This window comes from Trachemys scripta, chromosome 11 (genome assembly GCF_013100865.1).
Source record: "Trachemys scripta elegans isolate TJP31775 chromosome 11, CAS_Tse_1.0, whole genome shotgun sequence".
Lineage (NCBI taxonomy): Eukaryota > Metazoa > Chordata > Testudines > Emydidae > Trachemys > Trachemys scripta.
Window position 1 is genome coordinate 72,303,046 of NC_048308.1, and position 16,145 is coordinate 72,319,190.

The 16,145-nt window shown below is 46.1% G+C and overlaps 2 protein-coding genes across 8 annotated transcripts in view; one reads left to right on the top strand and one right to left on the bottom strand.

The window, feature by feature from the left end:
- TRAF3IP1 (TRAF3 interacting protein 1) overlaps positions 1-904 on the bottom strand; it is a 115,579-nt gene extending 114,675 nt beyond the window's left edge. For 3 of the 5 annotated variants that reach the window (XM_034785350.1, XM_034785348.1, XM_034785347.1), the window contains exon 1: positions 699-903. In XM_034785350.1, coding sequence (XP_034641241.1) covers positions 699-821 — 123 coding nt within the window. In that variant the 5' untranslated portion in view covers positions 822-903. Of the gene's footprint in view, positions 1-698 lie in introns of all 5 variants that reach the window. The other 2 variants (XM_034785351.1, XM_034785346.1) reach the window with 2 other exon arrangements.
- Positions 644-16,145, top strand: part of LOC117884711 (anterior gradient protein 3-like) — a 48,173-nt gene continuing 32,671 nt past the window's right edge. For all 3 annotated transcript variants that reach the window (XM_034785353.1, XM_034785354.1, XM_034785352.1), the window contains exons 1-5: positions 644-719; positions 11,883-11,944; positions 12,715-12,870; positions 14,591-14,654; positions 15,591-15,643. In XM_034785353.1, coding sequence (XP_034641244.1) covers positions 12,720-12,870; positions 14,591-14,654; positions 15,591-15,643 — 268 coding nt within the window. In that variant the 5' untranslated portion in view covers positions 644-719; positions 11,883-11,944; positions 12,715-12,719. The remainder of the gene's footprint in view (positions 720-11,882; positions 11,945-12,714; positions 12,871-14,590; positions 14,655-15,590; positions 15,644-16,145) is intronic.

Sequence of the window (16,145 nt, forward strand, 5' to 3'; positions counted from 1 at the left end):
CCCCCCCCCCCCCCCCCCCCCCAAGCAGGTAGATAGCTACAATTCTTCTGTCAACCTAGTTGAGTCCACAGCAGGGGTTAGGTCGCCCTAACTACACTGCACAGGGTGTGAAATCGTTCGCAGCCCTGAGCGATGTAACCGGGTTGCCCTAAGTTTAGGTGTCTTAGACCAGGCCTAGGTGACTGGCCAATGGCCACACTGCAGGCCAGTGGAAGTACCGGAACTAACCCCAGGCCTCCTACACGGAGCAGCCCCTGCTCTAGCCACCAGGTAAGGAGGCCTCCCCTCAGTTATAGGGCTCACCACTCTCCCCAGGCCGACGCTGCCCCCCAGGGGGCCGGGCTCTAGTTACACGCCCCATGCTTGGCCTCAGCAGCCTGGAGCCAGACTCAAGGCAGCAGCTTGCAGAACTGTGCCGGGGAGGGGGCAGCTCCGATCCGCCCCTATTCCCAGCGCCTGCCCCCGGCTTTGGGCCAGGAGGCTTCCCAGGCCCTCCCACCATGCCCGGGCGCCCGCGGCCCTGCGCACGGGCTGAGGGTGCAGGTAGGGGAGACGGGGTGGGCGGCAGCGCACACTCGGGGGCTCACGGGGATCTCCGCGCCGCGGCGCCTAGCAACGGGGTGACGCGGGGCCCAGTGCCGCCGCCGCCGCCGCCGCCTCCCGGGGGCTGAGCCCGGAACCGCCCCCCCGCGCCTCACCTCGCCGATCACGTCGTGCAGGTAGCGGAAGGGGGGCTTGCTGAGTAGCCGGTCAGTGAGGGGTGGTTTACGGATCACCCGCCCCAGCGACTCCTGCGTGCGCCGCACCACGGCCCCGTTCATGGCCCCTCAGCACCGGCCGGGCCGGCTCGGGCTCCGACCCCTCCCGGTATGCCGCGCGCCGCCCTCGACTGCGCAGGCGCAGCTGCCGAGACAGCTGTTACTACCCACATCGCGGTCCTAGCAACAGGCCGGAACAGCCCTGTGTGGGACCCGCCCCCACCGAATTCCCCCGCTCTTACAGCGGGCCCGCCCCTCCGTTCCGGGGGCCGAGCAGGGCCCGATCCGGGCTCCAAGTGGGGGCAGAGAGGCACTAATAGGGCAGGATGGTGCCAGTAGGGGTACGGGATACAAATGGGGAGATGTGAAACTAGGGTTGCCAATCAGGGCCGGCTCTAGGTTTTTTGCTGCCCTGCTTTGCTGTTGCCAATATTCTAATCGCACAAAACCAAACATCTTAGCCCCACCCCTTCCTGAGGCCCCGCCCCTGTTCACTACATTCCCCCTCCCTCAGTGGCTCATTCTCCCCCACCCTCACTCACTTTCCGTGGGCTGGGGCAGGGGTTTGGGGTGCAGGAAGGGGGTGAGGGTGCTAACTGGCAATGGGGTGGGGGTAGAAATGAGGGGTTCAGTATGCTGGAGGGGGTTCCAGGCTGGGGCAGGAGGTTGGGGTGTGGAAGGGGGTGAGGGTTCCAGCTGGGGTTGCAGGTTCTGGAGTGGGACTGGGGATGAGGGTTTGGGGTGCAGGAGGGGGCTCCAGGCTGGGGGGGGTGGGGCCAAGGAATTCAGAGTGCAAGACCGGGGTGTGGGTTGAGGCAGGGGGTTGGGGTACAAGACCGGGTGAGGGCTCTGGAGTGGGGCCAGGGATGAGGGGTTCAGGATGTGGGAGGGGCCTCTGGGCTAGGGCAGGGGTACAGGCTCTGGGCTAGCGGTGCAGGCTCTGGGATGGTGCTGGGGATGAGGGGCTTGGGGTGCAGGAGGGGCTCTGGGTTTGTGGGGGCTCAGGGCTGGGGGTTGGGGCATGGACTTACCTTGGGCAGCTCCCAGCCAGCGGTGGGCTACGGCAGGCTGCCTGCCTGTCCTGGCACCGTGCTGTATGCGTCTAGAAACAGCCAGCAGGTCCAGGTCCTAGGCGGGGAGGGCTAGAGGGCTCCACGCGCCACTCTCGCCCGCAGGCACCGCTTCCTGCCTCAGCTCCTGTTGGCTGGTTCCTGGCCAATGGGAGTGCGGAGCCGGTGCTCGGGGCGGGGGCAGCACATGGAGCCCCATGGCGCCCCCCCCCGCCCCGGCTTGGAACCGGACCTGTTGGCCGCAGTGCCAGGACTGGTAGGGACTAGCCTGCCTTAGCACCACAGCACCGCCAACTGGACTTTTAACGGCCTGGATGGCAGTGCTGACCAGAGCAGCCAGGGTCCCTTTTCAACCAGGTGTTCCGGTCAAAAACTGGACACCTGGTCACCCTATGTGAAACCACAGTACAGTTTTCCTCACCCATAAGCCCCTAAAACCAGCAAAGCAGCCCCCTCCCACCTTTGATCTCACCACAGCGGTACAAACACTAAGGTTCCTGTGGGCCCAGCCCCTGCCTGCTGTGCCACCCCTATACAAGGGACTCCCCCAAGCCCTCTCTCCCTGAGGACCCAAGCTGGTCTGGCTCCCATTCCAGCAGGCCTCTCAGTGGTTTCCTGCAGTTCCCACTAGGCTGGTGACCAATGAGAGGCTGGGAGCTCTGTGGTCTGTGTGGATCCTGCAGACAGAGACTGGTAAAGCCTTGGGATTTCCCATTCTGGGAAAGTCTGATCCCAGCACATATGGCTTCCCAGAGACTGACCCCAAACCCTGGCTCAGACCCCCAGATATGGCAAAGAGACACAAAGCCCAGCAACTTCTGTTGCAGGAAGATCTAGACTCTTCAAAAGTCTTTGGAGCAATCCCTGAGCCCATTTGCACTCTCCCCATAGGAGCCAGAACAAAGCCCTAAGGGGAAAGAAAAGAGGAACCAAAATCCCAGCACTGTCATGAAGTCAGGTGTGAACATCCCACCATGCACCACACCATTCCCTCTGGCTGTGCAGGGGTTACATCTGCCCCGTTGCTACTCTCATCACAGCCCTTCCAACTCTACGATTCCCCCCTGCCAGTTCAAGGCACGCCCCACTGCAGCTGTCGCATGTGTGTCCTAAAGAAGACCTGGTCCTTTTTACTCACACTGCCACTAATGTTTGGAATTAAAATTTTGATATGCCTATGAAAAATCAGGTTTCTTGTGGTGCATTATGACTGCATACACCTTTATCAGCCCAACCTCCCAGCTCAGCTGCTCTGCTAAAGAACACCCTTGAGCAGCAATAAAGTAGGAATTGTTACAGGTTCACTAATCCCTCTCAACTTTCCTTTCCAAAACTACAGTATTCCCTCAGACATACTCAAATTCAAGTGCTGCAGGGTAATGGAGAGGCTGAGTAAGAATGTGACTGAACAGGATTCTCAGAATCTGCTTCAGGAGCAAAAATAGGAGGTGGGAGGATGACAAATTCACATTAGTTCAGGCAAGGGAAGGTGCCAAGCAGCAGGAGAGTTTACTGCTGAGCTCATGAGAGCAGGTACTTCAGCACAAAGAGCTTGGAGGGAAGTAGTTTGTCTCTTTTTTCTCAGTTTGAAACAATCTGAAACTGATGAGATTCCCAGACCAACTCTGCCTCAGAGGACCTCAGGCGCCTGGGAAGAGTAGGAGGTGCTGACAGTTTCCTACATCCAAGGACTTTGGAAGGAGTCTCACAGGAATCCAGAAGAGTGGGAAGAAGAAACTGGGGAGGAGGAACTGTGTTTATTTTGGAACTGTCTGGTTTATTTGGACTTCTGCCACTGGCTCTCCATGGAGAGTTTGCAATGCCTGAGAAGGACTGGGAGGGAGAGTCTTCAGGGGTTCTGTTAAATGTGAAATTTAGTGTTTATTTGGATGGCGAGGTGGTACCCTGAGAAAGGGTGGGTTGGTTTAGCTGGAGAGTCAGAGGCTAACAAGCCACAAAAACAATGTAAATCCCTTTGGACCCAAAGAGAAGCACTTGGAATTGCAGGCCGTGTCCTGGAGCAATGACGCAGAGAAGACTTGAGGCTTGGACTTGGTCTCTATTTCCTTTTTGGGGCCTATGGCTAGAAGTGCCCCTGGTTGAGAGCTCCATTCAATCCCACCATATTAAGGTGGGAACATGTGATGTGGTGTCAGAGGTGGGATCTGTGAAAAGGGGAGAAATATGAAGGCTAGAGAGCTCTTATTGGTGGGGTAGAGAGCTGAGTGAAGTATTTCCATTCAATTTCTGGGAGCACCCAATGGAGAAAAGAGACATTTTCTGGATGTGGAAACAGAACACAACAATTGGGGGAGGGGTAAATAATGAAGAGGACAGGTCACTGATCCAGAGTAATCTGGATTGTTTGCTAAGATGGGCACAAGCAGACACATGCATTTTAATATGGCTAAATAGATATGTCTAGGAACAAAGAATGTAGGCCAGAAGGGCGGGGGCCTCTATCCTGGGAAGTAGTGACTCTGGAAAAGATGTGGGGGTCATGGTGGATAATCAGCTGAGGATGAGCTGCCAGTGCAACACTGTTCCCCAAACACTAACAGTGGAGCATTCTGTTTACAGCATATATTGAAAACCCGAAAACAAGCAGCTTACAGCTGTGCACAATACGCTGTAGGGTTTCAGAAAACCCTACAATGTGGAATTTTTAAAAAGCTTACATTAAAAATCATTTGCCTTTGAAACAACCACACAATGCAAGTCAAAATCAAGAGAAGTAACCAGAAAACTTAGAACTAGGAAAGAATTGCCATGTCCTAGGGAACAGACTTTCTTGGAACATTATTTTGAACTTTCCACCCCTTATATTCAATGTTTTAAAAATAATTATTAGTCCTCAAGGGCCAAAATCTTCCCATAGAACATGGATGCACACAACTATTTTAAAGAAGCCTTACTGAGGGTGCAGGAACAGATCATCCCGATGTGCAGAAAGAATAGCAAATATGGCAGGCGACCAGCTTGGCTTAACAGAGAAATTTTCAGTGAGCTTAAACACAAAAAGGAATCTTAAAAGAAGTGGAAACTTGGACAGATGACTAGGGAGGAGTATAAAAATATTGCTCGAGCATGCAGAGGTGTAATCAGGAAGGCCAAAGCACAATTGGAGTTGCAGCTAGCAAGGGACGTGAAAGGTAGCAAGAAGGGTTTCTACTGGTATGTTAACAGCAAGAAGAAGGTAAGGGAAAGTCTGGGACCCTTACTGAATGGGGGAGGCAACCTAGTGACAGATGATGTGGAAAAAGCTGAAGTACTCAATGCTTTTTTTGCCTCGGTCTTCACAGACAAGGTCAGCTCCCAGCCTGCTACACTAGGCAGCACAGTATGGGGAGGAGGTGAGCAGCCCTCAGTGGTGAAAGAACAGGTTAGGGACTATTTAGAAAAGCTGGACGAGCACAAGTCCATGGGGCTGGATGCAATGCATCCAAGGGTGCTGAGGGAGTTGGATGATGTGATTGCAGAGCCATTGGCCATTATCTTTGAAAACTCATGGCAATCGGGGGAGATCCCAGACAATTGGAAAAAGGCAAATATAGTGCCCATCTTTTAAAAAGGGAAGAAGGAGAATCTGGGGAACTACAGCCTCGCCTCAATCCCTGGAAAAATCATGTAGCAGGTCCTCAAGGAATCCATTTTGAAGCACTTGGAGGAGAGGAAGGTGATCAGGACCAGTCAACATGGATTCACCAAGGGCAAGTCATGCCTGACCAATCTGATTGCCTTCTATGATGAGATAACTGGCTCTGCGGAAATGGGGAAAGCAGTGGACATGATATACCTTGACTTTAGCAAAGCTTTTGTACGGTCTCCCACAGAATTCTTGCCAGCAAATTAAAGAAGTATGGGCTGGATGAATGGACTATAAGGTGGATAGAAAGCTGGCTAGATCGTCAGGCTCAACGGGTAGTGATCAATGGCTCAATGTCTAGTTGGCAGTCAGTATCAAGCGGAATGCCCCAGGGGTCAATCCTGGAGCCGGTTTTGTTCAACATCTTCATTAATGATCTGGATGATGGGATGGATTGCACCCTCAGCAAGTTCGCAGATGACACTAAGATGGGGGGAGAGGTAGATATGCTGGAGGGTAGGTATATGGTCCAGAGTGACCTAGACAAATTGGAGGATTGGGCCGAAAGAAATCAGATGAGGTTCAACAAGGACAAGTGCAGAGTCCTGCACTTAGGATGGAAGAATCTCGTGCACTGCTACAGGCTGGGGGCCGATTGGCTAACCGGCAGAAAAGGGATTACTATGGACAAGAAGCCGGATATGAGTCAACAGTGTGCCGTTGTTGCCAAGAAGGCCAGCGGCATATTGGGCTGCATTAGTAGGAGCATTGCCAGCAGATCGAGGGAAGTGATTATTCACCTCTGCTCAGCACTGACGAGGCCACAGCTGGACTACTGTGTCCAGTTTTGGGGCCCACACTACAGAAAGGATGTGGACAAATTGGAGAGAGTCCAGCAGAGGGCAACGAAACTGATTGGGGGCTGGGGCACATGAGGAGAAGCTGAGGGAACTGGGCTTATGTAGTCTGCAGAAGAGAAGAGTGAGGAGGGATTTGATAGCAGCCTTCAACTACCTGAAGGGGGGTTCCAAAGAGGATAGAACTAGGCTGTTCTCAGTGGTGGCAGATGACAGAACAAGGAGCAATGGTCTCAAGTTGCAGTGCGGGAGGTCTAGGTTGGATATTAGGAAACACTATTTCACTAGGAGGGTGGTGAAGCACTGGAATGGGTTATCTAGGGAGGCAGTGGAATCTCCTTCCTTAGAGGTTTTTAAGGCCCAACTTGACAAAGCCTTGGCTAGGATGATTTAGTTGGAGTTGGTCCTGCTTTGAGCAGGGGGTTGGACTAGATGACGTCCTGAGGTCCCTTCCAACCCTGATATTCTATGATTCTATGAACTGCTACTCAGTGTGGAACTTGGACTTTAGTCAGTTATTTTAAACAACATATATTTTGGCTCTGCACATACACTATGTATTTGTTTAGCAGATCCTGCCCGAGGCTTTGCTTTATCAAACTTTCAGTCGTTGAGAGGCCAGACCCTAAATGCTTATTTTCATTTAAGCTTTTAATTTTAAAGACAGTTTAAGGTTTCCAGGGAGAAAACGCTCTATATTTCCAGTCTTCTCTACCGGTTAATTAAGGCTGCTTTCTCTCCATTGCCCCTAGTCTTGAAAGCCTGAGCCACAGTGTCCACACTACTATTGTTAGTGTGCTAGCTCGAGCCCCGCTAGCTTGAATCTGTGTACCTGGATTTGGCGGCTCGCACCCAGCTGCAGTGTAGAAATAGCCATAAATACCAGTGGCTGTTCTGCTCCAATTTGAGCACTTCAAATGAAGTGCTCAGCAGCCTGGATGAAAACAATAAGCTATCAAGGGCCAAGCACATTTGAAAATCTGGCCCATATGGATTAGGATAAAACACATTGCAGCAAGACAGCTAGAAAGAAGAAGTGATTTAGTTGTAAGCATTTCAGTGAATGGATGCTACAAGCAGTTGTAAGCATTTCAGTGAATGGATGCTACAAGCAGTTGTAAGTACAGTTTAAAACTAGCTTTTGTATTTAAAGAAGGGACCAGATTCAATGGACCTGCATACACCAGCTGAGGATGTGGCCCACAATGCTTAATTAGCATCATCAGAAGTGACCTTCCATATCTATCATGAGACCTACACAGAAATTAGAGATTTATCCACACTGCTTTGATGCAATTTTTTTTTATTTTCTGGCTCTGGCAGTTCCTGTAGGATTTCAGCTCCACAATGGCTCCATTTCTCAGCTGCTGCACCCAGCAATGATCTGGCTAGTGAAACGTGTCCCAGAACCACAACTGCTTCTTTGTCTTATTCCACTTATAGGCAAAGCTGATTTTTCCCTCCTCTTCTCCCCCAAGCGTGATAAAAAAAAAGCTATTGCCTCTGTTTTGCTCTAGGTGGAAAACAAGAAAGAGACTGAGGTGTCTGTATGGGTTGTTTTTCAGATATGAAAGCTCCTAATTAGTCACCCCGCAAACACACCTTAAAATACTATGGTAGCAAATACACTGTGTTCAGAGATAATGCTTAGAAGTGTACAGCTTTCTGGTTTCCAGGATAAACATTTCCTGTTCCTTTTGATCACTTACATTCAATTTCTGTACCAAACATTTTAAAGCATTTTATTTCTGTTTTATGTTTATCTGCTCAAGCTATTGATTAGAGGGACTGGTCTGATCCCTAGTACAAATCTGGCTGGCTTATCTGTGTTTGGTTGCTCTGAATAAGACCCAAACTATGATAACCAGCCTTCATATTGTAACACATATACACCATTGAATGTTAATAGAAAATCTTGTTTGTTTTATTCTATTGAATCAAATAAAATGGACTTTGTAACTAATGGGTATAGATGAAACAAACCGGCTTGCACAATCAGGAGAAGCGGTTCCCATTGTGTCTAGTGAAGGAACATGTTACAACAAGCCTCCAGCTACTGCCATTCTCTGAATCTGCTCTCTTTCCATTGAGAGACAAGGTGGGCAAGGTAATATTTTTTATTGGACCAACTTCTCCTGGTGGAAGAGACAAGCTTTCGAGTTTACACAGAGCTCTTCATCAGTTCTGGGAAATGTACTGAGAGTGTCACAGCTAAATACAAGGTGGAAAAGATTGTTAAACATAAGGAGCTAACACATGTTGCAAGAGACCATTCAAGCTGACGTAGGCAGTTAATGCCTCTGAAGTCACAGGACTAAGGAGGGTTAGTGGGTTACAGATTGTTGTAATGAACCATAAATCCGGTGTTTTTACTGAGTTGATTATTTTTAGTGTCCAGCCAAGTTATAAATTCAAGTTCCTTGGCTCATCTTTTGAAGGCATTATGCAGGTTTCTTTTGAGGAATGAGGATTAAAAAGTCAGATATGGAGTGATCGTTTTGTGAAAAGCGTTCACCCACGGGTAATAAGGTGTTTTTGTCTTTCATCATTTTTCTGTGTGAGTTCATTTGAGAGCATAGTGACTGTCTGATTTCACCCACATAATTGTTATTGGGGCATTTAGTGCACTGGATGAGGTACACCGCATGCTTTTTGAAACCCTGAATGGTCTCTTGCAACATGTGTTAACTCTTTATGCTTTACAATCTGTTCCACCTTGTATTTAGCTGTGACACTCTGAATACCATCTCTAGACCTGAAGAAGAGCTCTGTGTAGCTCAAAAGCATGTCTCTTTCACCAACAGAATTTGGTCCAAAAAAAGATATTCCCTAACCCCACCTTGTCTCTCCCATATCTTGGGACGAACACGGCTACAACAACACTGCAAACTCTCTCTCTTGAGGTGAAGTGGCTGAAATTGGACACAGTAATCTACCAAATAGTGGGCACTTGCTCTAGTGTAATTTAATTCTTTGGATTTCCATTTTACCATTCATCTTCTGGCTCAACTCCTCCAAGATGTTTTAAAATCCAGCGGGAATTTCACCTTCATTTTTCCTAACCAAAACGTGATATCTGCACACTTCAACAACTTGCTATCTAGCTTCAACCTCACCCCAAGTCATTAATATATTTAAGATCATTGGATGTAGTGGAGTGTAAGATTAAATACACTGCAAAAATATAGGACACACCACACCTGTCAATTACTACATTTCACCCAATCAGTGATGCTGGCAAGGTAAAGAGCTGGAGGAGGTTGGGGACACCACTGCTGGGTATCTGAAAGAGAAGAGAGCAGTAGAGGGGAATGGAGGGTAGGGTCAAAAATGAGAGCGGTCAGCTGTGAAGATCATGGATGCAGGACTTTGATTCACTTCTTGTGGTAGTGACCCCTATATTTTCTGTTTGTTTTGCGTCACAAAAAAGGGTAGTAGTGATTGGACATCTAACTTAGTGAATGCCAGTGAAAATGAGGTAGGATCAGAGGCTAAAATCAGAAAAGAACAAGTTAAAATTACTTAGACAAGTTAGATGTCTTCAAGTCACCAAGGCCTGCTGAAATACTTCCTAGAATACTCAAGGAGCTGACTGAGAAGATATCTGAGCCATTAGCGATTATCTTTGAAAAGTCATGGAAGATGGGAGAGATTCCAGAGCACTGGAAAAGGGCAAATATAGTGCCCATCTACAAAAAGGGAAATAAGGACAACCTGGGGAATTACAGACCAGTCAGCTTAACTTCAATACCCAGAAAGATAATGGAGCAAATAATTAAGAAATCAGATTGTACACACTTAGAAGAAGATAATAAGGTGATAAGTAACAGTCAGCATGGATTTATAAACAAATTGTGTGAAACCAACTTAATAGCTTTCTTTGACAAGGTAACAAGCCTCGTGGATGGGGGGGAAGAGGTAGATGTGGTATATCTTGACTTTAGTGAGGCTTTCGAGTAAGTCTCACTGAACATTCTGGAGATCCAGGCTCACGCCAAGCAGCAGCATCACACACTGGACTGGGAACACCAGCAAGCAGCTATAGTAGGAAGAGGGGAGGAGGAGCTTAGCTGGACTCCCCCATACATCTGCAGACCCACTGCATGGCCCCAGGGGCCATTGATACTGTCCCCAGAAGTACTACCTAGGCAGGAACTCCTCCAACTCCCGAGCAGAAAGAGAGAGATGGGCAGGAAGCCTGCCCCACACCATCCTATCTGGAACAATAGCCTCCTCCTACTGCTACCTAGAGCTTAGGCAGCAATCTGTGCTGAAGGCCCTGGGTTCAAACCCTACAGAAGATTCAAGCACAAAGGAGAATGTTTTGGATAAAACACACACACTTAGGAAACTACACACAGAAAAACTGTTGAAAGACCATTATTTCAGCTGCAAAGTCAAGCACTTGAAAGTTAGGAAATGCCAGCTATACAGTTGCCAGTGCAGCCTTAATTCAGTCCTTTGTGCATATGCATTGTGAAACAGTCTTTAATTACATGCTCACATGCTATTTTTTTCCTCAGTCAGTACACAGGATGGATATACAAGAGGGCCAAATTATGGTTACACAGGCAACTGTAAATCTGACATTTCCTCACTTTTGAGTGCTTGACTTTGCAACCTCAATCATTTTCTTTTAATGTAGTATTTCGGGTGTAAGTTTAGCCACTCCTCGTTTATGATGTTACAGGACCCCCAGTTTGTATTGTAACACTAATCTTCATGCTACCACCTAGATTATCCCATTCATTTACTGCTTTTTCCCTGGATCAGCTCTTTTATTATACTGCTGTTTTCTATGGCTTCAACATGGTTCAGTTCACAAGAGGATTTTGCCCTTTACATTGTGGTAGCTTATTTTCCTTAATAATTAATCTCTTCTAAAGCACCTTAAACTAAAGCCTTTTGTAAACGCAAGTACATTGTGGGCATGGACAGCTGGTCTAATGGGTTACACTGGATGTTAAGAGAGAGGCCAGATGCTTTCCATGCACTAGCCTTACAATCTACAGTAGTTGTGAGAGTTTACTGACACAGCCAACCAGGCTGATGCAGGGAGTTAGCCATTCTACCATAATTCAGTCCTGTGTAGCTGAAGCTACAGTAATATGCGAAAATGAAAAAAGAATTGATTACATTATAAGGCACCTTTGAGATGCTGCAGAATGCTAACAAACAATATCCATTGAAAAAGTTCTTCAAATGGTTTTGAACAGAAATGACACTAACTCTTTTGAAGAATTTAAGAAACTAAAAAAAAAAAAAAAAAATTACATATGTGATTTCCTCTTAATAAACTTTTCATATGCATTTAGACCAAAATCTTAGACCAGCTCGTGGCTTAGAGGCACATAGCCCATGCTTAAGGAAGCATATATGATAGAAGAAGGTGTGTCTAGTATAAACACTACAGTGAATACTTTCATTAATCACTATCCCATGATTAAAACCAAGCACACGGCTGTGTCGATTAAAAGAAAACTATTGTAGGAAGGTTGTTCTGCACTTTGCCAGGAGCAGGATATCCTGGAATTTCAGTTGACATTCATCCTCACTAACTAAGCAAATACAGGGGTATAAATAACTGTTAGCTTACTTATTTCTACCACAGATGAATAACTGGAAGAGGTGCATTTTCACAGTCTGCTCAGAGACCTCAGCCTAAGGTTTCAGGTGAGAAAATCATTCTAAGAAAATGCATTTTTATAGGACTATCTTTTTCCTGAAAAGGATACGCATTTCCTTTCCAAGGTGTATGCTTGCTCCTTGCTGCAGTTCCTACAGCTGTCATTGCTATTCGTAGGTTAAAAACTGTAACAAAGAAATTAAAATAAGTAAAAGTCTGTAAAAAAATTATTTCAAGAGCTGTAAAGGATTGTTGCTGGCGTATTTGACATCACACACTGATCCATGAAGCAATGTCAAACCAACATTGTCAAACGTAGCTGATTCATTTTTGGCTACAAGCATATAAATATAAAGTCTCATTTTCAGAGCTGCAAGTGACCAGCACACTTTTGAAAATCAGGCCACTTTGATTAAAGTGGATTTGGAAGCCTGTTTTTAGACAATGAGGTTGGAAACTTTTGACCTCAGAGTTAAAGAAAAAATTCAGAGGTGAAGTTGTAATAAGATACATAGAAATGTTTGTCAATGCAGGAAAGTTCCTCTAGTTTTCTTGAGGGGTGGATCACTGAAGTCCAAGAACCAGTGGCTCAGTATAGATGGAGACCCAAGATCCTGTTGGGTTATTCATAATCATTTGCTCCAACAATAAGCAAACAAAGTGCTTTGACCAGAAACAATGCTTCCTGAGTAACTTCTGCTGAAGTGAGGTGTCCATGAGACATGGCTTATGGGTATTTCAAAGTTTATTGTCTTACTTGGAAGCTGTCTAAAGATTTTCTCTCTTAACACTAGACCCTTCTGAATTTACTTTCCAGAAAACATGCTCTCCTTTCAGTTACTGTGTTCTCTCCTCCTCTGCAATGCCCTGGTGGTAGCTGCCCAGAGAAAACTACAAAAGGTCCCTGAGCAGGAGGAGCAGGAGGAGGAGGAGAACATCACATGGATAAGGATGCCTCAAACTCTCTCCCGAGGTGAGATGGTGAAGTCTCTGAGCAAAGCATTTATCTGTCTTAGCATTTCCATGTGAGGCCCACCCACATAACTTCTGGGCATCTTACCTTCGCAAAAATAATGTATAAACATGAATATCACCCATGCACCCAGGTAGTCAAATGACTTCTGTTGCTTCCCAATAGTTACAGTCAGTGGCTGGGAGACCTTCCCTCACTGCCATTCAGAAATATAGTCCCAAACTGTTACTTAAAGAGATGCACTTTGATTGGGCCCTGAAGGCCTGTAAATCCTGCCTTTGGTCCTTGGGGAGGTTGGGACATCTTCCACAGCTTTCAGCTTGTACGGGACTACAATGCTTCCAGACCCAAATTTGGATGGGCTGTGAAGGGGAGGGAGCGGAGTCTGAAGTTGCTCACCCTGTCCCAAGTTGCTGGCTGCCATTCAACTACTTAGAGGTTAAGCTCAATGTAGGCAGGAAGCAGCCGCAAACGTAGCCTTCTGCCAACAGGTTCAGCTGTGCCATCCCCTCCTGCCCATCTTGGCAGGCTGATGTCCGCAGCTATGGCTCCCGACTGCAGCCAGCTCCACTCTTCCTTCCGAGCTGCTCCTCTGCTGAGAGTCAGGGCAGCATCTTTCCTTCCTAGGGGCCAGGCACAAGGCCAGGGACCAGGAGGAGGAGGACAGCAATATTTGTAGAGTGAAAATAATGAGTTTTAGTATCCAGCCCCGAACTGTTTATGGGTTTGATCCTCAGCTGTCCTATACTGATGTAGCTCCATTGACTCCAGGTGAGCAAACTTGTTTTGCACTAGCTGTGGGTCTGGGCCTACATATAGAATGTGGAAAATCCCAAGTTTTGAAAAGTATTGTGTAGATTTTTGACAACCTGCTTCTGTTGTTAGATTTCTTAAATGTTCTTCAAAGTTGGGTGTGTATCTAATCACTAAAGCACAACTGTCCTGTAAAATGTAGGCGTTTGGAAATATTGAAATAATGTATATTTGGGTAATTGTCATATAATTGATCAAAGGAATATACCTGATTGGTCTTATCAAGAAAACGAGTAAATCTAGTAAGGTCCCAGTCTTCACATAGACACATGCAGAGGGGAAAAAAAGGATTATTACAAAAAGGGAGACAAGAATGAGATTGGAAGGCATTTATGAATTGTGGCAACTCTTGTTCCTATGCCCATTGTATGCTAAGTAAATGGGTTCATTATTGTATGTGGATAAAGTTAGACCATAGAAGAAAAAGATGTATGGAATGGGGCCATCCTCCATGAAAGGAGGTGTTTTAAATGAAGGGATAATGGGTAGTTTAGTGTTTGTGAAAAGTGGGTACAGAAACCTGGGTGTATCATCTAGTAGAACAAAAGCATGTGTGTTACTGAACCATGTGAGTGGCTGCATCTTAGTAGAGTGCAATGTGACATTCCTATCCTGTAGTCTACCAGGTGTCTAGTGAAAATTGTTCAATACTTTGCAGGTGAGACATGGATTCAGCAGAGCTTAAATGCATTTTATGTGGTTCCCACTTTTTTCCCAAGCTTCCTCCCTCAGAGAGATTCCAAGTTCTTCATTCCCCTTTGTCCTGGATAAAAGGAGTGATGAGTAGTAGACAACATTTAGCCTTTGGCGACATTGGTCAGCAAAGTCCGGACATCCACCTGCTCCAGAGATCAATTGTGCCATTTGTACACAAATGAAATTAATCTATCTATCTTCTTCTCTATAGGATGGGGTGATGAAATTGAATGGGTTCAGACATATGAAGAAGCTTTAACTAGATCAAGAAACAGGTAATCTTTAGTTATTCTTATTTTGCTGCATCATAAAAGGATTTACATAGGGACACTGGTGGTAATTCTACAAGAAGCTATTGTTTAAATAGGCAAAATGTGCTAATATGATGCTAAAACCATGGACTATGATTGTGTTATGATTGATTTGCATTCCAGCACTGAGCAAGGCCCTACTCAGAACGGATATTCCATTGAAGCTAGGCAGTGTACCAATATATTGTAAAAAGCAACCCCTGCCCACAACGGCTTTGGAAAAACTAAAGCTCATGAACATTCTAGGAACTACAGTTCCACTTACGTCATTTGACACCCTGACAGAGACTCATCTTAGTTTTCCTTGTACAAGCCTGATTCTCCAAGATAACAAGTGCCTTTCAATCCTTTGATTTAAAGAGCAGCTGAATAGAACATCAGTGGGAGGTGACCTCCCAGGAGATGAGCAGCTTGTAGGATTGGGTCCACAGTATTTATCAGATTAATTTCTAATGCAGTTGCTGCTCTAACTGAAAGCTTTCAGACTTCAAAAGTCTTGGACTTCTATATTATAAAATCAGTCAGGCTGAAGAGAGTTATGAGAATGTAGTTTCTTCCTGGTTTCATTAAACTTAATTTGCATGTTATGGTTTCACTAGAATCTTTGTACATGATCCTTTCTTTGTATAGCACCACCTTCATATGATCGAATAGCCATAGACTTGGAATATGAAAGGACATTCCACTTATAACAGCTAAGCAATGCACAAGACTATAGTATGGGAAGTATACTTGGAAGATCCACTGATAAACCAATCAAGCTCTTCTCATAGTTCCTGGATATGGCTTTTAGCAGCATCAGAACCCCATTGCAATTATAACCCTGTAACAACATAGTTGCTTATATATTAGTGTTTTCTATAAATGATCTGACATGCCACCTTTTTCATGTCCTTTTAGCAAGAAACCTCTGATGGTCATCCACCACTTAGAAGAATGCCCTTATAGCCAAGGTGAGAAAAAAGGAAACCCTTCTAAATCAAACTGAATCCCTTCTAAGTCTTCCTGAAACATCCTCCAAAACAGGAGCAATAAACCATGCTTGGGTTATAGATAAGAGTATGGAATAAAAGGTCCATAACACCTTTTTGCATAGCAACCTGCTTTAGGTCAAAACTTCAGTGGCTGAGGCACTGTCTATGGAGGGTAAACCTGTTAGCATTTTGGATCAGCATCCAAAATAGCCTTGGCACCTAGACTTCCTCGGAGGACACTGACAAGGGACATGAAGTCATTGCATCTTCCTTCACCCAGACCCAGCCAGGGTAAAGCTCAATTTATATTAATCAGGGGTTATAATTCTATCAGAAAGAGGGCTCAGATATTCTGTTATTTCTTTTATAGTTATGTAGTATATACAAAATTACAAAAACAGTATGAGAGCATGTCATTAAAGACTGCATCATCATGCATATGGCTCAAGGGGGCAAAAATATTAATTTGGGCATTTTCTAA